This window comes from Lynx canadensis, chromosome A3 (genome assembly GCF_007474595.2).
Source record: "Lynx canadensis isolate LIC74 chromosome A3, mLynCan4.pri.v2, whole genome shotgun sequence".
NCBI classification, from domain to species: domain Eukaryota; kingdom Metazoa; phylum Chordata; class Mammalia; order Carnivora; family Felidae; genus Lynx; species Lynx canadensis.
The window spans coordinates 597,375-621,462 of NC_044305.1; the positions used below are offsets into that span (position 1 = coordinate 597,375).

General features: G+C 66.4%; 3 protein-coding genes across 9 annotated transcripts; 2 read left to right on the forward strand and 1 right to left on the reverse strand.

The window, feature by feature from the left end:
• Window positions 1-1,991: 1,991 nt before the first annotated feature.
• SRMS (src-related kinase lacking C-terminal regulatory tyrosine and N-terminal myristylation sites) lies at window positions 1,992-10,458 on the forward strand. Of its 5 annotated transcripts, none has more exons than XM_030309184.1 (8): window positions 1,992-2,576; window positions 5,811-5,932; window positions 6,401-6,564; window positions 7,200-7,383; window positions 7,491-7,649; window positions 8,109-8,290; window positions 8,381-8,537; window positions 8,663-10,458. In XM_030309184.1, exons 1-8 carry the CDS (start codon window positions 2,215-2,217, stop codon window positions 8,854-8,856), a joined length of 1,524 nt encoding a protein of 507 aa, XP_030165044.1. In that variant the 5' UTR covers window positions 1,992-2,214; the 3' UTR covers window positions 8,857-10,458. The 5 variants fall into 5 exon arrangements, with proteins under 5 accessions (XP_030165044.1, XP_030165047.1, XP_030165049.1 ...); XM_030309187.1 differs by having other exon boundaries at window positions 8,401-8,537; window positions 8,663-8,751; XM_030309189.1 differs by having other exon boundaries at window positions 8,404-8,537; window positions 8,663-8,751.
• A 367-nt stretch (window positions 10,459-10,825) lies between these two features.
• PTK6 (protein tyrosine kinase 6) lies at window positions 10,826-21,178 on the forward strand. 3 transcript variants are annotated; one of them, XM_030309190.1, is made up of 8 exons: window positions 10,826-12,406; window positions 13,859-13,980; window positions 14,290-14,450; window positions 14,923-15,076; window positions 16,115-16,276; window positions 17,379-17,560; window positions 18,814-18,967; window positions 19,200-21,178. In XM_030309190.1, the coding sequence occupies exons 1-8, from the start codon at window positions 12,177-12,179 to the stop codon at window positions 19,385-19,387; spliced, it is 1,353 nt and encodes a 450-aa protein (XP_030165050.1). In that variant the 5' UTR covers window positions 10,826-12,176; the 3' UTR covers window positions 19,388-21,178. The 3 variants fall into 3 exon arrangements, with proteins under 3 accessions (XP_030165050.1, XP_030165051.1, XP_030165052.1); XM_030309191.1 differs by having other exon boundaries at window positions 17,379-17,685; window positions 19,200-19,315; XM_030309192.1 differs by lacking the exon at window positions 16,115-16,276.
• PPDPF (pancreatic progenitor cell differentiation and proliferation factor) lies at window positions 21,066-22,600 on the reverse strand. The gene is given in 7 exon segments (XM_030309193.1): window positions 21,066-21,474; window positions 21,551-21,647; window positions 21,747-21,773; window positions 21,776-21,812; window positions 21,814-21,824; window positions 21,992-22,073; window positions 22,493-22,600. Coding segments are annotated over 6 exon segments (342 nt in total). The 5' UTR covers window positions 22,047-22,073; window positions 22,493-22,600; the 3' UTR covers window positions 21,066-21,359.
• Between the last annotated feature and the right edge of the window lie 1,488 nt (window positions 22,601-24,088).

Below are 24,088 nucleotides of genomic sequence, written 5' to 3' on the forward strand. Positions count from 1 at the left end.
CATCATCTGACCCCGTCCAGGGTTGGGGGTCCTCTCCCCCCTTCACACACCTCTACACCCCCCGCCCCACCCAGCACTGTCTCTGTGGTCAGGGCCGATGGAGGGCGTGAGTGGCAGAGTCAGGGCAGGGACCGTCCTGGGGGCCTGGACGCTGCTGTGTCAGGTGGGTGAGGTGAGAAAGGGAATGGCGGCTCCCAGAACCTGGAGGCCGGAGGGCGGGCAGGGAGCCCTGACAGCCGCCAACGACAACACGGACACAGGTGGCTCTCGCTGCCGGCTGCCTGATGCCGGGTGTGTGTGGTGCCGGGGCGGCAGGCCGTCTGGGGGTTTGTGGGGTGAGGGGACGGGAGAGGGCCTGGGCAGGGGTTGCCAGGCGCGGGGTGCTCCCTGCAGAGCCCGCTGCGCGGGGCAGACGAGGAGGAGGACCCGTCCTGGTCACCGGGAGGTGGGGCAGGCATTCTTTGTGAGCCGGGTCCCCACCGCCCAGCACAGGTTCCTGCTAGAAAATGTCCCTGCTCTGACCTTGACGAGGTGGACTGAACCTTGCTTCCTCACCTGTAGGATGTCCTGGAGGTCTTTGTAGCGGGGAGAGGGTGGGCAGCCCACTGGGCTCTTTCCTTTGGGCACCAGGCCTGGGGCCAGGCCAGAGGATGAGGAGGAACCTTCCCTGCCTGCTCTGGCCACCAAATGCACGTGCTGATCCGAGAGCCTGGGGCTCTGGGGCTCGGAGGGAGTGGGAGTGTCCAGAAGGAATCTGTGTCCAGTGCCCCGAGCGCTTGACCCCAAGCACGGTCAGCACAAGCAGGACCCTTCCAGGACCCGAAGAGGCCTCCCTGCGCCAGGTGGGTCAAAGACAGGAAGCGTGGCTTCCCAGGAGGAGAGCGGCGCCCGCATAAAGGACTTGAGGGGACCCGTGTGCGAAAGGCAGACTCGCCCAGGGATGGGAGGAGCAGGTCGTGGGTGTGGCGGCAGGGTCGCCAAGCGGCTGGTGGAGTGGAAGCTCCAGGCCCCTTCAGTGGGTGGGCTCCACAGAGGAGTGTCTGCCGCGGGTCTGGCCCGGGTAGGTGGCTGTGCGGCCTCTCAGTGACCAGCGGTCACACCCGTCTGTTGGCTCTGCTCAACCACACGAACATCTAGCCGTGGATCCAGGGCAGGATTGGGAAGGGGGTTTGCGGCTGTCACAAGAGGGGTGTGGGCTCCGAGCGCTAACGTGGATGAGCTGGGGGGAGGCCAGCGTGGGGTTGGGGGGTGGGGGGGAGCACGCGGCGGCCTGGGCCCGGACCCACCTGCCCCCACCCTTCCCCCACCCTGCCCCAGGCCGCTCAGGGTTTGGTCTCCCCACCCTGCCCAGAGACAGAGGCAGGGCTCGCCCGGCCTCTCCGCCAGTTCACATCCCTGAGGTGGGGGTCAGACATCAGAGCTTCCCCCTCCCGGTGGTGGCTGTTGGGGGGTCTCCCGACCCCCAGGGGCCCAGAAGATACATCGCCCCATCGTCCGTGCAGCACCCACTCTGGTGCTCACCGAGCCCTGGCGGTCACCAACTCCCACCTTATGAGGGAAAAACCAGAGCGCAGGGAGCCTGCCCGCCTTGCGCGAGGTCCCAGGCTGTCCCCAGCCGGACTCAGACTTGGCTGCAGACGTTCCTGGCCAAGCATGTGAGCCTGTCCTGCGCAGGGTTTTGTGTTGAGAGATTTGGCCAACACGTAAAGAACCAGACCGTTTTCTAGCAAATCCGGGTCACGGCCAGGCGCTGCGCAGCGGTGCCTCCTTCTCTGAGGGCAAGGCTCGGGTCAAGGGCGGGCGTGTGGTTCACTTGAGCGTGACCTCTTGCGCGCGCCCCCACCTCCGTCGTCCCACCTGCACCCGCGGCCCCGCCCCGAGGCCCCGTCCCCTAGGCCCCGCCCCGTGGCCCGCCCCCAGAGGCCCCGCCCCAGAGGCCCCGCCCCCAGAGGCCCCGCCCCCCGGCAGGTCCTGGGGCCGCGTCCGCCCGGGCCAGGGAGAGCGGCTGTGATCCCCTGGGCAGGAGCAGCTGGGGAGCAGCCGTGGCGTGGCCACCCTGCGCCCCTCCCTGGTCTCAACCCCAGCCCGGGAGGCGGGCGCCTTGTTGGAGGGCTCTGCAGTGACCTGTGGCCCACGCGCCGCGCCACCCGCTGACCCCTGCGGCCGCGGCCCCTCCGCTGAGGGCCCCGGTTTTGGCCCGGGACGCCCCGGAGCATGGAGCCCTTCCTCAGAAAGCGCCTGGCCTTCCTGGCCTTCTTCTGGGACAAGATCTGGCCGGTGGGCGCGCCGGACGACGGCGTCCTGGGGCTCCCCGACCCTGAGGCCGGCGCGGAGCCAGAGCCCCCCGCCGCAGAGCCCCGCAGCTCCCCGGCGCCCGCGCAGCTCTTCAGGGCGCTGTACGACTTCACCGCGCGGCGCGCCGACGAGCTGAGTGTCAGCCGCGGGGACCGGCTCTATGGCCTCAAGGAGGAGGGCGGCTACATCTTTGCCCGCAGGCTCTCCGGTCCGCCCAGGGCCGGGCTGGTGCCCATCACCCACCTGGCCAAGGCCACCCCGGAGACGCTCTTGGACCAACCGTGAGTATCAGCCTGTTCTGCAGCGTCAGGAGTGAGGACACAAGTGAGTCCTGACCCTTCCTCCCTCCTGTCCCTCACCCCTCCCTCCCAGGCCTGGACCCACGAGGCCTCGCCGTGCGGCGGTGAGTGAGCACACGGGCGGCGCACACACACCGGTGACTGTCTCCTGGTCCTGCCAAAAGGGAGGAGGGTAGTGGCTCCTGCGGGCGCGGTCGGGTCCGGCGCCGAATAAGCCGCATGGCGCGTACACACGCCGCCGGCCAGGCCCCCGGCACGGCGGTCGCTCTGGGGCCCGGTCCCGCCAGCCGGGCCCTCCTGCTCTCACACAGGGATTCAGCCTGGGGAGCCGAGCACTCTGGGGGTCTCCACAACATTAAGCCGAGTGGCCATCGCTTGGAGGGCAGGGGCCAGGGTCCTGAGTGTAGTTCCAGGTGAGACACGACACGGCCTGTCCTCCCTGCGCTCCTGATCAGGACGTAAGTGACCAGAGGGGCCCTCCAGATGCAGTGAGGGGGTGAGGGGGTGAGGGGGTGCCATGCTGAGTCCGAGGGCTGCGTTCACCTGCCCCTCACCGGTCCACATTCACCCAGAACTCTCCTTGCTGCCCTGCGCGAGGTGCGGGGCAGACATGACCCCGGCCTTTGGAACTGCTCCCAAAGAAGCTTGTTTTGAGAGGGGGACACGGGTGGAGAGGGGGGCTCACCCATCCCGCCCTCCCCCCCCTCCAGCATGCCCGAGGCCCCCAGGGCCGGGGCATTCCACAGGCAGGGATTGGCCGGCACGGACACCTGGCGGGTCGCACGCCCGTCTGCAATCGTGGAGGGAGGAGGACAGACAGTGGAGGCTCCGCTGCAGGGCTTGGAGAGGGAGATGACCTCTCAGCCCAGGCTTAGGGTCTGAACGACAGGGTGGCCGTGGGTCCACCCGGCCCCGTCTTCGTAGACATCGTGCACGGGCCTCAACCATTCGATCCAAACTCTGGTTGTGGCCCCACCTGTCTCTCCCCTTAATGCAGCGGGTCAGCCTGGATGTCATGGCCGTCGCAGTGCCTGACGTCCAGACAGCTGCGGCACTGGCTAGGAGGACCTCCGGGGGCGGCAGAGACGCCACCCCCCAGCCCCGGCATGCATGGAGGTGATGTGCTGGGTGAGAACAGGCCAGAAGCTGGTCGGTGACCAGGCTCAGCAAAGCCAGGCCCAGCTGCCCAGACCCCTGCCCTGTCAGACCTGCCCAGGCTGACACTGGTTTCTTATCCTGTGCCCGGCTAGGCTAGGACTGAGCCCTAGACATGTCCTCCGCAGACCAGCACTGGGTCTCAACTTCACTCAAGCCATCTCCAGTCCCCTGGGGGTTTTGCATGTGGCCTGGAAAGCCTGAGTCCTAGGAAGGCGCCTCCCGAGGGGACTCCCACCCAGTGACCAGCCTGCTGGGAGCGATGGGAGGGACCAAGCAGCCGTTCTGATGGGGAGGGGGCCCACAGTCACTCCAGGTGTGGAGGGCAGATCCCATGAGCCACTCTTAGAGGTGGCTGGCAGGGCTGGGAGCGTCAGAGGGGGCGGTGCCGGGAGGAAGCAGTAATGAGTGTTTGCCTGGGCCTGGGATGAAAGGGCCGACCACACTCACGGTGTCATTAGCCCCAGACACCTGGCTGTCTGTCCTCAGGGCCAGGCTGGCTGGGCAGGGGAGGAGCCTCGTTCTCAAGGTTGAGGGTTGACCTGAGAACGAGGCTCCTCCAATCTTGGCTCAGCCACTGCCCCACCCCGGGGAGAGACTCCCGAGAAGGTGCCTGAAGCTCGGCGTGTGCAGGGTCTTGGCCTGCCATCGGCCTTTGCTGTGGGGCTGGGGACACTTCTGCCCCTCCTCTCCCCCCCCACCCCCCGCCCTGCTGTCCTGGGAGGGGCCTCTGTAGCCCTTCTGATGCCCTCCTGGCTGGTGGGCTGCGGAAGGCGGGGTCTGGCTGCGTAGTTCCTAGCTACCCCCCCCCCACAGCTCCCCAGGTGCCCAGAGGCCTCTGTGCCAGTGCCAGCCTCCCTCTGTCTCCCTCCTGCCAGGCACTGGCCTCACCCCAGCCTCCGGCAGCATCCGCCTGCCTGGGATGGCACAGGTTTGACCACCCAGTCCCCTCTTTTCAGGGCACCCCCACTTTGTGTCGACTCACTTCGAGTCATGCCTGGGGTCCCCTGGGATAACTGCCAGTCCCACACGCCCAGGTGGGGGTCAGAGCCCACCCTCCAGCCCCCAGAACCCTGAGTTTCCCCCCGTCAGAGGGGATGAGAGGCATGCTCACAGGGCTAGTCGCCTAGTGGCTGTGCCTGCCTCCCCCTTACAGGAGGCAGGCCTCCTGCCACGGGGTCCCCAGAATCTCCGGGAAGCAGCAGCCTCCAGGGTGGGAACCTGACTCAGGCGTAGGGCTCCCCGACCTGGGCCTTGGGAGGCAGACACAGGCAATGGGGTGGGGCCTGGTGCCTTTCCATTTTCCTTCCAAGGATGTGGAGCAGGGAGCTGCACCTGGTGTGGCCCAGGTGGGTTACGGCCCAAACGGGTGTCAGATGGGGGAGCCCCGGGCAAGCCCTCACCCCCTGCCCCGCTCCACACTCGGGTGCATAGGCTCCTGGTATCTGGGCACCCGGTGCTCGGAGCATCTCAGCGTGTGGAGGGCCGGGGGCTGGGGCCCCTCAGAGGCAGAGGTGTTTTGAGCCCCTCCCGCCTCTGCAGGCCTGCCCAGCCTGGCTCAGCGGCCTCCTCCAGGGCCTTCCCGGCCAAGCTACCGTCAGCCGCGCCGTCCTCCCCTTGGGCGGGTGGGCTCTGCCTGGCCCGGCTGCTCGTGGTCCTCCATACACCCCTGCAGCCCGGCTGGGACCGCTCCCCGGGGGCCCTGGTTCCTGGTGCCCCCCTCCCCCGGGCAGGTTGGGCCGGGGCCAGGGCCGGTGGTCATTTTACGAGCAGGGCTAGTGGAGAACCTGAGGCTGAGGAGTGTGGACAGTGTCTCCCGACTCAGGTCCCTGCTGGTGGCCGGCCCAAGTGGTCCCCCTGTCCCCTCCCCGACGGCTCCAGAGGCTGGGCACCAAGGGCTGGGACAGATGCAGACCTTGGGCCGGGACCCTGCACTGGGCCCTGGGTGCACCTTGTGCCTGGGAAGACGGTGGGAGCCGGGCATCGGGGCCTCTGACCGGTGTGGGGGCAGGGGTCACTCAGGTCTGGGCCTGCTGGTGACCACCCACCTGCCCTTCGCAGCTGGTACTTCAGCGGCATCAGCCGTGCCCAGGCCCAGCAGATGCTCCTGTCTCCGGCCAACGGGCCTGGGGCCTTCCTCATCCGACCCAGCGAGAGCAGCCACGGCCACTACTCACTGTCAGGTAACGTGGCGGCCGCTTGCGCCTGTCCCCGGGCTGAGCCTGCGCCAGAACGCCCCTGACCTTGGGGCAGGTGCTCCCCAGGCCTCGCTGGCCGCACGTCGAGCTCGAAGGCACCTGCAGCTGGTCACCTCTCAGCTCACCAACCTGCTGGTTACCTTCCCTCCTGTGCCTCTGAGCTGCCCGGCCTGCACGGCCGCCCGGCCATCACTCACCCTCCCTCCCTTCTTCCGCTCATTCTCGGACTCTCCACGTGCCCTGGGCTCTGTGCCCTGTGGCCAGGAGCCCCCAGTGCCCCTCTTACTGCGCCTCTGGCTTGCGGCTGTCCACGCTCCCTCCTTTTCCGTGAGGCCCCTGAGGCGGGCTCCGAGCCCGGCCCGTGGAAGGTTGTGGTGGCCATCTGGTTGGGCTGGCGGGAGGGTCTGGGGCAGGCAGCAGCCGGAGGAGGCCTCCATCTCTGTGCGCTCACAGTCCGGGCCCAGGCCAGCGTTCGCCACTACCGCATCTGCACGGCGGCTAACGGCCTCTACCTGCAGAAGGGCCGGCTCTTCCCCAGCCTGGAGGAGCTGCTCGCCTACTACAAGGCCAACTGGAAGCTGACCCACAGCCCGCTGCTGCAGCCCTGTGTGCCCCAGGTGGGTGGGCCAGTCCCGCCCCCGCCCCCTGCCCAGCACACGTGGGGAGGGGCAGAGGGGGGTGCGAGCCAGGCAGCAGGCCCAGGCCAGTCTCTGAGCGCGGCTGCAGGGGTCTGACACGGCCCGGAGCACTGGGGGCCCTGCCTGGGGTCGGGTTTGCTCTCACAGGTACTGCGTCTCTATCTCCGAGGACTTCTGGTGCCCGCCCCCCCCATCCCCAGTTCTGTGGGGGGCAGGTGAGGGCCGGGACAAGTGTGGGGAGGCGTCTGGGGCAGGTGCCCACAGCAGCTGTGCGCCCCAGGAGGAAGCTGTAGGAGGAGACGCCGGGACCGGCTGCACACCCGTGCCAGAGCTGGGGCCCCCGGGCCACCACGCACCAGCCGTCCTGCCAGGGGCCAGGCAGCCATCCAGTTGCTCTGGTTTCTAATGACAGTCTGGCCAGGCACAGTAATGAGTGCGCGTGGGTGGGCGTCCACCTCCCGCAAAGGGGCCACTTAGAGCCCGGAGCCACCGGGGCTAGACTCCTGGAGCTCAGCACCTGGCTCCCCAGGCCTCCACCAGGCCGGCGTAGGGCGAGCGCCGCGGCACAGGTGCTGGAGGCCGGCGCTCCAGGGGGAACTGTCCCCTCTGTCCAGGGTGCAGCAGGCGGAGGCCCCGAGTGCCCCCCACCCCCTCAGCAGCCTCTCCTGCGGGACGGGTGGGAGCGGCCTCGCTCCGAGTTTGCCTTGCGGAGGAAGCTGGGTGAAGGCTACTTCGGGGAGGTGTGGGAAGGTCTGTGGCTCGACTCCACACCGGTGGCAGTCAAGGTCATCAAGTCAGGTGGGTGAGGCCTGCCCACCCCTGTCCGCCCCGCCCTCTGACCCCTCTCGCCCCGGGGCAGCGGCAGGGTGGCACGGGCGGGGCCTGGAGCGGTGCCTCTCCTGCAGCCTACGTGAAGCTGGCAGACCTCACCAAGGAGATCCAGACTCTCAAGAGCCTGAGGCACGAGCGTCTCATCCGGCTGCATGCCGTGTGCTCTGCCGGCGAGCCCGTGTACATCGTCACCGAGCTCATGCGCAAGGGCAATCTGCAGGCCTTCCTGGGCAGTGAGTTCCGCCCCCGACCAGGGGCCGCGGGTGACCCAGGTCTCCCTGCGCAGCCACGACCGTCGGCCCCCTTCTCGGCTTGGGCCTTTCACGGCGTGCCAGGCTCGACTGTCAGGGCTCTGGCCCACAGCGGGTTCGGGCCCCGGGCCCGTGCTGTGCCTTGTGGGGGCACTCGGAGCGTCGAGGTTCCAGGCTGAGCGGGTGCACAAGGGGTGGGGCCCGCCCGTGTCACCAGCCCTGCGCGCCTTCCCTGCCTTGGCCCCCCTCTGTGTCTGGTCTCTCCCGGGGGCCCGGGTGGGTTGCCTCACTGAGCGGTCCCTGCACAGCACAGTGACCCTGCAGCCTTGATGGGTAGCCCTGCCCTCAGCCCCTCTTCAGGGTGAGGAGGCTGAGGCACAGGCGGAAGTGACCGGTGAAGACGCCCGCCCCCCTGATGGCCCATCCCGCCCCGTCCCACAGGCCCCGAGGGACGGGCCCTGGGCCCGTCCCTCCTGCTGGGTTTTGCCTGCCACGTGGCCGAGGGCATGAGCTACCTGGAGGAGAGGCGCATCGTGCACCGCGACCTGGCCGCCAGGAACGTGCTTGTGGGTGATGACCTGGGGTGCAAGGTGGCCGACTTTGGCCTGGCCCGGCTGCTCAAGGTCAGTTCAGCTTGAGACCACCAACCCCGCCGTGGCTGGGAGGCGAGGGGGCCGCTCCGCCCCGCCCACCACCGGTGTCCCCTCACCCAGGAGGACATCTACTCCCCAAGCAGCGGCTCCAAGATCCCCGTCAAATGGACGGCGCCCGAGGCAGCCAACTACCGCGTCTACTCCCAGAAGTCGGACGTCTGGTCCTTCGGAGTCCTGCTCTATGAGGTCTTTACCTACGGCCAGTGTCCCTATGAAGGTGGGCCGCAGGGGGGGCCTGATGCTGGCCGGGCAGGGTCTGGCCAAGAGCTGGGGGGAGGCGCCCACGCGGAGCCCTCAGCAGAAGAGAGCCCCCCCCCCAGCCCTCTCGTTGCCCCTCGCCAGGACTGAGCAACCACGAGACCCTGCAGCAGGTCACCTGGGGGTACCGGCTGCCGCGCCCGGCGTCCTGCCCCGCCGAGGTCTATGCGCTCATGCTGGAGTGCTGGCGGAGCAGCCCGGAGGAGAGGCCCGCCTTCGCTGCGCTGCAGGAGATGCTGGACGCAGCCCGCAGGCGCCTCCACCCCGCCCTCACGTGACCTGGGGCGCTGGACGCAGGGGCTGGGGCCACTCCTCCCCGCCCGCGTGTCCCCGCAGGACAGCACTGGCCGCCAACACACACGGGTGCCGGCGGCCTGGAACCGACTCTGACCGAGGGCCGAGGGCCCTGACACACACACTGACCCACACTGTGCGTGTGGACGGCTGACACACGCAGACACCCGCTGACACAGGAGGGCATGATGGCCTTTGCCCTGCGTGACCCGGTGTCCCTGCCGAGGGAAGAACTCGGCATAGAAGTCCAGGTGGGGGGATGCGCTGGGCCTGCCGCCCTGGACGCCCTCCACCCCCTCCCGGGTCGAGAGCCAGAGGCCGGACTTCCCAGGGTTCTGCAGGGCCCCCCTGTGGCCGATGTCGGGCTGGCGGGCAGACCCCAGGCGCTGGGCACACACGGCCCAGGAACAGACCCCGGACACACAGGAAGGCAGCAGGCACGCGATAAATGCACACCGAGCTGACTCAGACACACGCACAGACACGCGTCACCCACAGGCCGCAGCCCCAGCCCCGGAACAGACCCGGAGCTGTCATGGCCCACCAGCTGGTTCATCGTGGCAGACAGACAGCTGGCCCCATGAGGCCCAGGCCCCCGGCCCAGGATCCTAGCGCCCAGACCGGGGACCCAGAGGAAGCATGACTTCTGGGCCACTGGCAGGACTCTGTGCCGGCCGCGGGAGCTGTGTGATAGCCCCTTCCATCTCCCTGGGGCCAGAATTGAAGGGGCAGAGGGAGGGACTGGGTCAGGCCTTGGGAAGGTCTGGCTGGCTGGCTCTTTCTGGGGACGGGGCAAAGGTCAGGGAGGCAGAGTCTGGGCCTCAGCGGCTCAGGGTCCCGGGTGCTGGCCTGCCCGTGCAGGGTCAGGCAGGGGTGGGGTTGGATGCCACGGTGTTCAGGCAACTGGGTCACAACCAGGTCTCTGGGGAAAAGGAAACGGGCGGTTTCCAGCGTGTGACTGCTCCCCCAGCGGCTGATTTCAAGCCACTGTTGATGTCACTGAATGAGGAGCTGGGTGCTGGGAGGGGAGGGGGGACGAACAGCATTGCTTCTCAATCATCCTGCCCAGCTCTGGTCACTAAGAGACGGACAGACGGAGGGCCGGGGGCCGGGCAGGGGAGATCTACGCTCAGGGTCTTTACCCTCCACTCCTGTGCCCCCCATGATGACAGCTGCGCCCCGAAGGCCTGTGGGACGGAAGGACAGAGGCGGCTGAGTCTGCTTACCGTCCCCTGGAGAGAACCGCCCATGTGCACAGTTCGAGGCAGGGGTGCGCCTGCTGAGGCCAGTTAGCCCCACCCCGCTTGACGTGAAGTGTTGGGGTTTGGAGCCGACGGCTAAGAAAGAACTCTTGAGGTGTTTTTGGTGCAAAAGGTGGTTTTATTAAAGCGTGAGGACAGGACCTGTGGGCAGCAAGAGCCGCACTGGGGTTGTGGGGGGTGATGGGTTATATAAAATGTTCTATTCTATGGAGGGGAACGTGACGTTAGGGCTTCAGGAAATTGAATCCGTAGGTTCCTGGGAATTTGGCTGTTGATAAAATGGCTTTTTTCCTTGTAAATCATTAAGACGGTTGTAGACTGACAGACTCGTGTCCTGCGTGACCGTGATCTCTACCAGTTATCTGTTTGTTTGCTCCTTTTCCTTTGTTCTGGGGGCATGGGGGAGGGGCCCGAGGCGGGGGAGGGGGTAGCTTGTGCTCAGCCCTCAGCTGGCCTTTGTTTCCCACATCACCACTGATGACAGGCCCTGCCCTCGGGCTGGCAGGAGGCTGCGCAGGGCTGGATGGTGGGGGGCTTCCCAGAGGGGAGGGTGCTGAGGTCACCAAGGGGAGGGCCGCACAGAGGGAGGAGGGAGGACACGGCAGGGCCCGGGTGTGAGTCAGGGCTGAGCGGGGAGAGGACGGGGGCTCCTTACATTGGGTGCCGGCAGTGGGCCAGCCCTCACGGGGGGGGGGGGGGGAGGGGGGGCGGGAGGAATGGGTGGGCTTGGCGGCAGCCCCAGGTTCCCCCACCCCCCACCCCCCGGTCCTGCCCGCGACAGACGGAGGAGCAGGTGAGTGTGGCGTGGGGCCGGGCCGTGGCCTCTGAGGGAAGGAAGGGAGGGAACAGCTGGGCTTGGACCAGACGCAGGTGTGCGTGGGGGTCACCGGTGCGTGCCTGGCGTGTGTCATCAGCCACAAGCTGGACGGGTTTGGTGCTCAGGGGCTTCCAGGTGTGGCCCGGGCAGAACCGGGACGTCCGTGCCCAGGAGCCGACTGGAGCAAATGGCCCCACAATGAGGGAGGCCTCGTGGCTGGTTGGGGGGGGGCCTGCCTTGGAGCCCTGGGCGCGGGAGATGCCTCGCAGGCCCCGCCCAGCCGGGCCCCCTCCCCACCCTGCTCTGCCAGTAGGACTGTGACCTTACTGAGTGACCACACTCCTGTTCTTGACCCTTCCCTTTCCGAAAGAGGGAAGTGCCAAGAAATCAGGCTTAGTATCTGGTTTTCCCTGGTCGTTGTCCTCCCGGACCTCCCATCAAGGGGGCAGGCTGGGGCAGGCCGACCACGGATGGACGGCGCACCCGGAGCCCTCCCCGCGCCCTGGCTGCCGGCTCCCCTTGGGGGCTGGGCCCCGCCTGCCCCCACCCCGAGGCCTCGGTGCCTCTCCCTCTTTCCGGCGCCTGCCCACCCTGTCCTGTGTCTTGGAGGCCAGCGCAGCTCCCCTGGGTGGTCGGACGTCTGGGGAAGGGAGTGTGTGGTGGGCCCCCAGGGGTCAGCCTTCAGGGAGGGGATGGAAGGCCACACCCACCGGGGCTCCAGGGGTGACTCTGGAGAGCTCAGCCCCAGCGGCCCCGGGGGTCGGGCAGCGCTGATGTGCCCACGGGTCTCCAACCCCCCTCTCGCTCACTCCCACCTAGGTTCCACTCACACCGGAGCCCCGGTTGCTAAACCGGACCCCAGGGAGACCCTGTCTGACCCGTTACTCGTCCCCCCCCCCCCCCGGGAGGGCGGGGGCTCAGGTCCAGCCACGCGACCATGTGGTGGGCACGCTTTCCAGGGCAGGGGGGCGGGAGCAGTACCCAGACTGACTTGGCCTCAGTGGGCAGGAGGACAGGTGGAGCCCAGGGCAGAGGCCCATCCGGGCTGCGGGTGCGGCCCGCCTGGCTTAGCCGCCTCGGCACCAGGAAGTGGGCTGGCTTTTCGGCCGGGCGGAGGTGGCCTGGCAGGGCGGGCCCCACCCGCCGTTCCTAGCCACAGGTGGTGCCGCCACCAGCCCGGTGACAGGTGTTGAGGCCAGGAAGCCAGTCCTGCCGCTGACCCGCCATGGTGTCCCGGGACCAGCCTCACCCGGGCCCCCGGTACGTGGGCCTGTGGGACTTCGAGGCCCGGACGGACAAAGAGCTGAGCTTCCGGGCCGGGGACCTGCTCCACGTGGCCAGGAAGGGGGAGGAGTGGTGCTGGGCTGTGCGGCTGGACGAGGCGGGCAGGGCCCTGGCTGAGGGCTACGTGCCCCACAGCTACCTGGCCGAGAAGGAGACGGTGGAGTCTGAACCGTGAGTGTCCCCATGGCCCTCGTGGGTCACCCCAAGGCCTCCCCCACTGTGGGCCCTGTGGCCCCTCGGGAGCTCAGGGTAGGGCAGCCCTCAGGACAGAGCTCTGCACTGCTGCGGCTGGGATCTGGGGAGGCCGGTGAGGATAGGGGACATGGGACTCCATTTCCCTAGTCGGGGCCAGACCCCACCACGCTGGTCCCGGGAGAGCTGACGAGGCTTTCTCTGTGCCACATCTGGGGATACAGAGCCTCAGAGGCAGGCGGCCCCTTCCCTGGGCTCCCCCACGGTCACTTGGAGGTGCCAGGACCCAAACAGGACAGAAGGGTCCACGGTGGGCTTCCGGGCCGGCCGACAGGGATGTGGTCTGCGTAGGCATCCGAGGCAGGGACTGAGCCTTTTGGGGAGCAAAGCTTCGCTCACCCTCCAAACAACCCAAACCAGATGCATGACCTAGTTAGAGGGAGCAGGAAGGTAATTGCGACATGCCGGGTCTGGGCGTGGGCCGCGGGCTTTCCCATCACCGGCAGGGGGGCTCCCGGAGGTGGTGGTTGGTCCCAAGGGGCTGCCCAGGAAACTTGGGCCACAAGGGCAGCCTGGGGCGGGCGTCCGCACAGCCCCCCGAGCTCTGGGCCCGGACGGTCCAGCGTGAGAGGCCCCAGGAGCTGCTGCGAGCCGGTGCTGTCGCACGGTGAACGGGCGTGGGGGTTTCCTCCTGCTGAAGAGGGACGAGCAACAGGGTCGTAAACCGCACAGCTTCAGAAGGCAGGGTCCGGCCACGGGGATCGTGCGGAGGTGGGCGTGATTGGTGCTAAGGCCCCGAGGTCCTGAGAACCTAGTGCATTTGTAAAGCAGGAAGGAAGCAGGGTGGTTGCAGGGGTGAGCCAACGAGAGAGACTCCAGAGGTGCTACCTCGGCCAGGCTCAGGGTGGGGCGTGGCCCTCACGGGGCTCCCCGCGGGGGCTTCCTGTTCCAGGGACCCCTGCAGGAAAAGGGGGAGCTGAGGGCCGAGCAGCCGGCAGCAGAAGTCACCTAGGTAATTCTGCAGACCCCACCCTGCAGCCCAGAGTCCGGGGCTCGCCCGTGCCTGGGCACCGGTGTGTATGAGCAGGCGTGAGTGTGGTATGCGTGTGTGAGGGCACGCGTGCAGAGCCTTGCCGCTCAGACGCCGACCCCAGGCCCCACAGTCCCACAGCAGAGCGTCTGTGGCCAAGGTCACGGAACGTGGTCCCTCTCACGGGACAAGATGGCACATCTCTGGGACAGGAGTGGCTCTGAGCCCACAGACAGGGGACTCCCCGGGCAGGCCTTTCCTTGGTGTCCGGACGGGCCATTTGGGGGCTGGGATTCAGCGTGGGCAGGGTGGGAGGAAGCGGGGGCAGAGAGGGCAGGGGACGAAGGTCAGTGTGGGCTCAGGACTGCCCCCCCCCCCCGCCCCCGCAACCTGCCCTGCAGGTGGTTTTTTGGCCGCATCTCCCGCTCCGAAGCACTGCACAGGCTGCAGGCAGAGGGCAACACGGCCGGGGCCTTCCTGGTCAGGGTCAGCGAAAAGCCGGGCGCCGACTATGTTCTCTCAGGTACAGCCTCCCTGGCCCTTCTCCCCCCTCTGTGTCCCCCGTGCAGTTGACCCTGGGGCCGCTTGCCCCCAAACCCCGCCCCGCTGGCCTATGCCTCTCTGCCACAGCCAGGACCTCCCTCCGGCGGGCGGACACTCGGCCGTCCAGGGCGGCTCGTCCCATTGGTCCTGGGTCTGGGTTTTCTCCCAGCGCCGCTGGGCGTGCCGGGGGCGGGACGCGGGGCCCGCGAGCGCTTCTCGAGAGGGGACCGTGATGGTGGGCGCGTGTCAACGCGCGTCCCTGCCTCGGCCCACCCTCCCCGCACCCCAGTGCGTGACGGCCAGGTCGTGCGACACTACAGGATCTGGAGGCGTGCTGGCCGGCTGCACCTCAGCGAGGCCGTGTCCTTCCCCAGCCTGTCCGAGCTCGTGGACCACCACAAAGCCCAGAGCCTGTCCCACGGCCTGCGGCTCACTGTGCCCTGCTGGAAGGTAGGGCCGCCTGCACCTGCTGCCCCCACTCGTCGCCCGACTCCCTCTCTCCTGACGTGGGTGGGGGGGGCACGGGGACACCTGGCCGCAGGGACTCTGGCCGTCTCCAGCCATGTTCCCACAGAGCGGGGTGTGGGGGCAGGGCCGTGCCTTCCTTTGCTGGGTCACCCTTGCCCCTGGGCCAGGGAGAGGCCTGTGCTCCTGCCAGTCCCGAGTCTCTCTGGGGCAGTGGGAGCCTGGGGACAAGAGCTCTGTGGGACTGGCACTCAGGTGGATGTCACTGGCCTAGAGTGGGCAGGTGAGGGTGTCTGCAGCACATGGCTGGGGTCACCAGGGCAGTTCCTGGGAAAGCCTGGCTGCGTGCTGGGCCCTGGGGCGTTGCCCTGAATCCGAGGATAGATCAGGGGCTCCCATCCTGGGGTCAGAGTGGGTGGGCTGGGTGATGGGCACGGCACCCTGCCTGTCCCTCCAGCATGAGCCCAAGCCCCTGCCCCACTGCGACGACTGGGAGATGCCACGGGAGGAGTTCACACTCTGCAGGAAGCTGGGGTCTGGCTGCTTCGGGGAGGTCTTTGAAGGGCTCTGGAAAGACCAGGTCCGAGTGGCTATTAAGGTGATTGCTCGAGGTGAGTGGGCCCCAGGCCAGGCGCCCCAGCAGGGACTTCGGGCCTTGCTCCCTGGGGACGGGCGGGGTGGCCAAGCGTCCCCGGCATCCCCCGCTCCACCTGCGGCTGTGTGTGCATCGCATGCGTGGTCTCCAACAGTGTCCACGTGGCGTCTTCCTTTCAATGAGCATGTTTTTACCGAAAATGCGTTTATTTTATGAAAAAAAATTTTTTATGTATATTAATTTTTGAGAGAGAGCGAGAGCGTGCATGAGCAGGGGAGGGGCAGAGAGAGACACAGAATCGGAAGCAGGCTCCAGGCTCCGAGCTGTCAGCACAGAGCCCGACTTGGGGCTCGAACTTGTGAACCGGGAGATCCTGACCTGAGCCGCAGTCAGTCGCTTAACCGACCGAGCCACCCAGGCATCCCTAAAGGCATTTGTTTTAAAAGGGAATTTTAAATTCTTTTCTTTTTAAGTTTAGTTTTATTTATTTTGATAGAGATATAGACAGCAAGCACGAGTGGGGAGGGGCAGAGAGAGAGAGAGAGAGAGAATCCCAAGCAGGCTCCATGCTGTCGGCACTGAGCCCGATGCGGGGCTCGAACTCATGAACCCTAAGATCATGGCCTGAGCCAAAATCAAGAGTTGGACACTTAACCGACTGAGCCCCCCGGGCACCCAGGCAATTTTAAATTCATAACGTACATGGAAAGCTATTAAAATAAATAGATCACTAGACATCTGAAAGGGTTCGTCTAAAGTCTCCTGTGAACCCACTAGAGGTTTGGACCCCCCGCTTCAGGAATTGGGGCGGGGCACGTGGGGACACACCCGGGGGGTGAGCCACTCCACATCAGGCTGGGGACAGGGCATCAATGCGGAGCCCGGTGTGTGGCCAGCGGGTGGTGGGTCCGGCACAGCCTTCACGTGGACGATGTGGGGCGGTGCTGGGGCGCCCCGGGGAGGGCACCCACGTGTCCCGAGCCGCTGCCGCGAGCGGGCGGGCGGGAGGAGGCCGGGACTGGGCCGCACCCACGGAGGCCGCCTGCCCCCGCAGATGACCTCCCGCACCAGCACACCTTCCAGGCGGAGATTCAGGCCATGAAGAAGCTTCGGCACAAACACATTCTGCCGCTGTATGCCGTGGTGTCCGTGGGGGACCCCGTGTACATCATCACAGAGCTCATGCCAAGGGGAGCCCTGCTGGAGCTGCTGCGGGGTGAGCTGGCCGCGGGGCCGCACTCGGGGCTCCTTTCCTGGGGATGAAAGTGACATGTGCTTGAGGGCGTGGGAAACTTGCACAAAGAAAGAGGAAATCCACGTGGGCTCAGTCGGTTGAGCGTCCGACTTCGGCTCTGGTCACGATCTCGCGGTTCGTGGGTTCGAGCCCCGCGTCGGGCTTTGTGCTGACAGCTCGGATTCTGCGTCTCCCTCTCTCTCTCTGCCCCTGCCCTGCTCAACTCTCTGTCTCTCTCAGGAATAAACATTTACAAATTTTTAATAAAAAAAGAAAGAGAAAACCCAAATTGCGCCCGTACCAGGGACAGGACAGCCCGGGGGCTCCTTGACAGCCTTGCCTGCTTAAGAAATGATTTCAAATATCCTGTGGTAAATGCACCATCCGTTCATCTATGGAGGTCAAGTGAGATAAGACTAGACAGCCAGCCCTCCATCCCCATTAACTGAGACCATTGTGTTCAAATGCCAGGCGTGGCCGGCCCACCTCTTAGCCTGGGGGACACGCCGGCCTGGTTCTTACGGCTTTTCTTTCTAGAAGGTGCTGACCTTCTTCTGGTGTCCGAATGTGCACGTACACTTGCACACGCATGTGCACAGACACCCTCATGTACTACAGACACACACAGACACGCACACACTTCAACATGCGCGGACTCACAGACCTCGTCATCTGTACCTCATCGAACACCCAAAGCGAACGCGGCCACTGCCCATTAGCTGGGGCGCCGTTGCCAAGAGCCCTTCTCCAGAAGGCGGCCCCACCGACGGCACGCTACCGCACCCACGAGCTGTGCCTGTTTGGCGAGTCCCCTCTCGTTGAAGCTTTCTGAGGTTTTTAGTCATGTGAATAACGTTGTGATGAGCTTCTCTGCACCGACACTTCCGTGTGGATTCCCAGGAAGGGAACCGGGGAGTGGGGCAAAGGGCACACGCGTGGACCGCATCTGGCCTTCCAGAAGGGCCATGACAGGTGCACTGTTCAAGTCAGGCAGCCACCCTCTGTCCCAGCGGCACACAGGGCCGGTGGAGGGGAGGACATGGCCCCCTGCCACTCTGACCGTGGCCTCCCCTGGCCTCTGCAGGCTCTGACGAGAAAACCCTGCCCGTCTCGGAGCTGGTGGACCTCGCATCACAGGTAGCCGAGGGCATGTGCTACCTGGAATCGCAGAATTACATCCACCGGGACCTGGCGGCCAGGAACATCCTTGTGGGGGAAAACAACATCTGCAAAGTCGGGGACTTTGGGCTAGCCAGGCTCATCAAGGTAGGGCCCGGGGAGCACGCAGGACTCCCTCTGCGCATGGAGCTGGGGCTCAAGGGAGGCCGGCTGAGCAGCCACGGGGCGGGACGCCGGAGTAGCGTCCAGCGTCCAGTAGCGGCAGCTCCCAGGTGAGGCCCAGGGCGCAGCCCTGATGGGGTGGGCAGGCCTCTCCGGGGACTGAGAGCTGGAGGGGCAGGGGGACCCCCGGAGGAGAGAGAAGCCACACGGGGGCCGGTGGGGCGCTCCTGGGCGGGTGGGCACCTGCTCACTCTTTCATGGTGTCTTGCGTTCAGCGCTCAGCGAGGGGGAGAGGGTGGGAGTGGCTTGTGAGCTTAGGGCAAACGTCCCCCCCACAGAAGACGCTTTTATCGTGGAGGGTTCTGAAGACAAACGTGGACAAACGGTGTAACAAAGCCCCCTCCCCAGCCCCATCCGTGTCCCCTCCTTCCACGTTAGACCCAGGTCGACACGTGCACACTGAGACTCCAGACAGAAACAGACACAGACACATTTCTGACAATTAACGGGACTCCTTAAGGTCATCACATGCCCCCTCGGAGCTACGTTTCCAAATTCCCGAGAGCCAAGAATTCATTTGTTTGCTCCCACTGCCTGACCCCTTCAGTCTGTGCTCCCCTGCGGCTCCTTCGGTGCTGGGCCTGGCTCTCTGGCTCCCTCTTCCCAGAAACCCCCCTCGTGGCAGGGCCTTCCACTCAGGGTGGGGTCTGTCAGTGGGCGAGTGGGTTCTGCCTCAGTTCCCCTGGCATGGTGGGGCACTGATGGCCAGAGTCCAGGGCCCTCCACTCAGGGGCTGATATCCTGATGCTGTAGTCCTTGACTGTAGGCTGGGTACTTCTAGAAAGGCATTTCCCTCATTCGCTTGGTGGCCAGCCCATCCGGGCTGTCTCTATGAGCCCATGGTTTGAACACACTGGCAGGCTCCAGCGTGGCAGGCACTGTCCCTGCTCGTGCTCACGCTGGCCGACCTCTGGGACACGGATACCACCTGGGAGGGCCACGTGTATCCCAGTGCTTCCTGCACACCCCCCGCCCCCAGCCCCTGAATCTGGTGGCCCAGGGCCTGTCTCCCAGTGCCAGCACCACCTCCCTCTAGTGGCAACCGTCCATCAGTGCCCAGTCTGCTCTGGCCCACCGCGAACCCTAGCTCCCCACGTGCGTCCCCACGTGCGTCCGTGCTGCGGGGCCAGAGCCTGCAGGCTGCCCCGTGGCCTGCCCCAGCACGTCTCCGCTCGCAGGAGGACATCTACCTTTCCCACGGCCGCAACATCCCCTACAAGTGGACCGCTCCGGAGGCCCTGTCAAGAGGGCTTTACTCCATCAAGTCGGACGTCTGGTCCTTCGGGATTCTCCTCCACGAGATTCTCAGCAGGGGTCAGATGCCCTATGCAGGTACTGGCCCCCAACAACGTCCCAGCTGTGGGCAGGTGGGAGGGTGCCGCCACCTGGACTCGGGGCGTGCGCCACACAGAGCGCCAGGCTGCCTCCCTGGGGCGGCCTCCAGACGGCGTCGGGAGGGTGCAGGGGATGCAGAGGGCAGGAGAGCGGCCCAGGGTTCCCCGGGAGGGTGGAAGACGGTGGTGAGGGGACAGCCCCTGCAGCCCCTGCTACCGGCCCGCCACAGGCATGTCCAACCACGAGGCCTTCCTGAGGGTGGACTCGGGCTACCGAATGCCCTGTCCCCCGGAGAGCCCACCCGCTGCGTACAAGCTGATGCTGTCGTGCTGGAACAGGGACCCGGAGCAGAGACCCTGCTTCAAAGCCCTGCGGGAGAAGCTCTCCAGTGTCAGCAGGTACGAGAACCCGCTCTGAAAGGGACACCCCTCTGGTGCTGCCTCTGAGGCCACGAGGCCCTGTGAAGGGGGGCCCGGGTGCCGCCCTGGACCTCAGATCAAGGGTACGGGCGGACGAAGGTGTGGACAAGTTCGCAGGACCGGGCTGAACGCTTGGGGGATGGAGATCCTCCAGCCAGGGGCCCACCCTGCCCCGGGGCTGGGGGAAGCAGTCCCCTTGAAGTCGGGGGGCTGAGGCTGCCCATTCCTCCTGTCTGCTCCTTCAAAGACACCAGCTCCTGGGAAGTGCCGGGACTCTCCACAGCCAGCTCTAACCCTCCAGGAGCCTGGCCACTCTTTTTTCCAAAGGGAGTGGACCTGTCCCTGGTCCTGACTCAAAGCCCATCAGCTGTCAGGACCAGGGCGCAGCTCCCCCCGGTGGGGCATGGGGAGGGGCCTGGATTTGGGGCGGGCTCACCCTGGGTCACCTGGCCTGTGTGCAGCTCCTGATATGGGGCGACATGGCCTTCTCAGTACTCTGTGAAAACGGGCTATTTGCTGGTGGGGCACTGCGGTCTGCTACCCAGGGCCGTGGCCATCAGCAGCCGCCACCAGGAGTCCTGAGGGCCTCATCTGGACGCTGTAGCCAGGAGACTGGGCACCTGCCCCCACCCTGGGTCCGTGTGAGGTGGGAATGAAGGCCTCCCCTACAGGCCTCAGCACGGACTACTGGCTTTGGGAGCACAGGGGGCCTGGGTAAGACTGCACCGACCCTGCAGCCTGCCTTGACACGATGAGGGCAGACACGACAGAGGCCCTTGAGGGCCATCAGCTACACGGGATGCCCTGGATTGGACTGAACCGTTTCTAGCACAGAGTGGGGGCGGAGTGGCCAAAGAGGAGGCTGGGCTCCCTCAGTGGCCCGTGGGGCCCCTAACTTCATACCAAGCCCCCATCCACGCCCTCCCTAAGCTGCCCCCTCCTGCCCAACAGACCCGGGCCAATCTCTGCTGGCCACTGAAGGTGTGTGGACACACAGTCCACCAATCACGCCCGCCCGTGGAGGCTGGCGGAGGATGACACAGCCACACCCTCCCAAGGCTGGAGTTCGTCCAGAGCCGGGTCACCAGTGGTGGGAAGGTCCCTTGGGAACGCCCCCCGTACCACTTACGACTCAGTCTTAATTTTGGGTCCCCGCCCCCAGAGTTGGGGGACCCTACCCAGAGCGCGTCCTGCAACAGGCTAGAAGAGACGACACCCTCACAGGAAGGCTCCGGGAGATATAGTCCGGCCCCGTGAGCTGCACACCAGTTGGGACAGCTCTGGTACCGGCCCCTCACTGCCCTCCAGGGTGTCAAGGGCAGGGGCCCTTGCCAAGGTCCTTCCAGGGGGCACCAGGTTCCCTCCAGCCGACGGCCCCTAAACCCACAAGCAGAGGCCCAGGACCCCAGTGGCTGCCCCGGAGCTTCTTGTCCAACCTCTGAACTGCCTGCTTCTTCCAGGCCCCCCACCCCTTCTCAGGTGCCAAGGCTCCACACTCTCTGCGGTGGCTTGCCGCTGTGAACCTGGGCCAGACCCAGGAGGTGGCTCCCCAGTGAGGGAACCCAGGAAGGCCCAGGGAACAGGCCAACTCTCCACCTCTGCCAGGAAGTGAGGTTGAGAAACATCAGCTTCTCCCACGGGCCCCGGGGGCACATGGTCACACACACCATCAGGGCTACTGGCTGCTCGGTTTATTTTCCACTTGGTGCAAGGCACACGGTTACAGGGTGTCGGGAAGGCTTGCGTGTGGCTTGGATAGTAAAGAGTGGGGTTCTCTCGACTTCCTTTTGGTGTTTTGTTATTTTGATATAAAAGAACCCAAGTGCTTCTCCCGCAGCCCGCCTAGTCTATGGGGGGGGGGGAGGGGAGGAGGGAAGGGAAGGAGGGAGGGGGGGAGGGAGGGGTAGGGGGGGCGGGCAGGGGACGGGCGCTGATGAGCCTAGCGCCTCCCGCAGCCTGGCACAGGCCGCTCAGGACTGGGGCCTGGTGTTGGCTTTGCCAGGCTGGCCACCAGGCTGCTTCCTCATGGCTTCCAGAGCCAGGTCGCAGGCGATGGAGCCGCTGGACGCCTGGGGAGGTTCCGAGCTGGGGGAGAGCTTGGGGTCAGGGGGGTTCCACCTGCCCCCACCTCCCATGCTGGCCCCCAGGAATGTGGACTCACCGCTCTGGGGACTCCAACACTGTAGCCATGAACGGGAGAGTGGACTTCCCGAAAAAGAAGCTTGCCCACCAGTGACCTGGGTCAGCCTTGGGGAGACCTGAGACAGGCAAAGTAGGGTGGTGGGTGCCCCTGCGTACTCCTGGTGGGATCCCTCCACATAGCGCCGCCCACCGAAGGGGAGTGGCCCTGCGCTCACCGGGGTGGTGAGGGATGGCTTCCCCAGATACTCCGCACTTCCGCAGGAGCTGTTACTGGAAGTGGAAACCCAGGCGGCCTGGAGAAGAGAGGCCTGGTCAGCTCTGCAGGCACCGAGTCCCCTGCCCTGTCCACCAGGCCAAGCGCTGGCTTTGCTGGCAGCACAGCGGCAGAGCCAGCGCTTCTAGCGGCCCACCCCCCGCCCCGACGGGACCTGTAGGGCAGAGGACGAGGGGGCTGACTTACGCCGGTAATAGTCGTGGGTGGCCACGAGCGAGCCGCTGGAGGGGATGGCTGCCATGCTGTCGCTTCTATGGCCGGTGGAAGCCTGCGCACACAGGGGTCGGGGAGCCCCCCTGGTCACCCGCCGGCCCTCGGGAGGGGCGTTCCCCACTCGGGTACCCGCCCCCACCCAGACTCCGGAGTCCGCCACGCTGAGTTTATTTCCCGAGCGGAGGCGGAGCCCGAGCCCGGAACTCCCCGCCGCCTTCATCGCGCAGGGCGCGGGCGGCTCCAACCGGCCCGAACCGGCCGCGCGGAAGCAACAAAGGCGCTTTGTGCGCGGGGCCGCGGGCCCGGGGCTCCGGGCACCTGCCCAGCCCGCCCGGCCCGTCCGGCCCTAGCCCAGCCCGCGCCCCCGGCCGTCCGGCCTTCCGTCCGCCAGTCTGTCTGTCCCGCCAGCCGTGGCGCACGGGGGGCGCCCCTTCGGATCGCTCGACCCCACTCACGCGCCGCCCGGGTCCTCACCTAGGCGGCGACCCCTCGCGGGCCTCGGCGCGCGATCACGGGTGGCGGGGACGGGGACGCTAGGCCACGGAGCCCATTTGCAGACGAGACCGCCTAAGGCCGCTCCACGACCGAAGCGCGCGCGGAGTGCGCACGCGCGGCCGCGCCCGCTTATATAGCGGCTCCGCGCTCGCGTCACGGGGGCGAGGCCAGACGAGGCCCCGCCCCGAGACTGGCCCCGCCCCGCTCGTCCAAGACACCCCCCCCACTCCCGACCCCCGCCTCTGCGAGGCCCCGCCCCGAGCCCGGCCCCGGGCCGCTCCAGTCCCATTGGGCCCCGCCCCTGGGTCCGTCCGAACCCCGCCCTTAGTGGCCTGGCTCCCGCAGGCTGGCCAGGGTTGCAAGTGCCGACCTGCGGCATCGGTCCGGTCTGGGGCCACCTGGGAAGCCCGTCTCGGCCTGGCCTGGGATTGGGATGGTTAAATGACCTCCCTACCCCGTCCCGGAGCAGTGCCTGTCCGGCCACCTCCCCTGTCCTAAAGAGACCCTCTCTCCTGTCCCAGAGCAAGGCTTGTCCACCCTTCCTGAAGCCCCGGGACCCCAGGTGGTCCAACCTGTCTCGACCTCTCCAGCCCTTCAGAGGCGGTGGGGGCGCTGGACGTGGCCACGCAGGCCCAGCCCCTGCGGTGCCTTTCTCCTTCAGCCTTCTCCACTGGGGACAGAGCCAGTCCCACTGTCACCCAGGACAGACTGGGGCCTCTGCTCTGCGTGCCCAGCCCTCCAACCAGATGTGGGTCCCCAGCAGCTCCCTTCTCTGCCTCCGTGGGCTCGGAGTGGTGCCTGGAGCCCTCCAGCTGGGCTGTGGCAGACGAGGCCCTTCCGGGGTGTCCCTCTCCCAGTTCTGGTGGCTCTGGGACCCACACCCCAGGCCTCCAGCTTCAGCCAGCATCCCCCTGCTTGTGAGCACAGCTTGCAGGGGAGGGTGGGGGTGGGAGGGCAGCGGGCCAGGGAGGGGGCCTCATTTGAATGAGGGGAGGTAAAGAACTGCCATCTGGGGATGTCTCCCCCAGCGGGAAACAGAGGCCCCCTTTTTGGGGCAACCACAGAATGTTCCCTGAAGTGTCTGGGGCCTTGCCACACCCCGGTTGGTCAACCAGGACGACAACTTCCTCTTCTGTTGTGGAAATCAGCCCTCCCCCCAGCCCCTCAGCTCCTTGTCAAAGGCCCCCGAGCCCCAACCTCCCTCTGCAGGGAAAGGCAAACTTGGCTTTTTGCATTCTAGGCCCTGGCTGGGTGTCTCTTCCCTGATGGTTGGGAGGGTCTTGAGAAGTCCCTGCGGGCATCAGGGAGAAGCCAGGGAGATCTCATAATGCCTTCTGCCAGGCCCTCCCCATCTTCAGACCCCGGCAAGGACCCCTCCAGGATTCCTGGACCTCAGTCCAACTTCTCACCCAGCAGACAGGAAGTCAAGGCCTCAGGAGGGGAGGGACCTGGCAGCCCCTGGATGTGACCCTTTATCTGGCTGGGTGGGGGGTCGAGGCTTCGGACATTCTGACCAGGACCTGGCTTGGGCAGCGGTGTGGCCCAGGGCACTGTAAGAGGAGCTCAGTCTGGGTA

Bases quoted from the DNA above. Each gene is read 5' to 3' on its own strand.
- SRMS (XM_030309184.1), top strand. From the start codon at position 2,215: ATGGAGCCCTTCCTCAGAAAGCGCCTGGCCTTCCTGGCCTTCTTCTGG. The intron at 6,565-7,199 runs GTGGGTGGGCCA...CCCTCTGTCCAG, and splicing joins TGCAGCCCTGTGTGCCCCAG to GGTGCAGCAGGCGGAGGCCC. The intron at 8,291-8,380 runs GTCAGTTCAGCT...CCCCTCACCCAG, and splicing joins GCCTGGCCCGGCTGCTCAAG to GAGGACATCTACTCCCCAAG.
- PTK6 (XM_030309190.1), top strand. From the start codon at position 12,177: ATGGTGTCCCGGGACCAGCCTCACCCGGGCCCCCGGTACGTGGGCCTG. The intron at 13,981-14,289 runs GTACAGCCTCCC...CCCGCACCCCAG, and splicing joins CGCCGACTATGTTCTCTCAG to TGCGTGACGGCCAGGTCGTG. The intron at 14,451-14,922 runs GTAGGGCCGCCT...CTGTCCCTCCAG, and splicing joins TCACTGTGCCCTGCTGGAAG to CATGAGCCCAAGCCCCTGCC.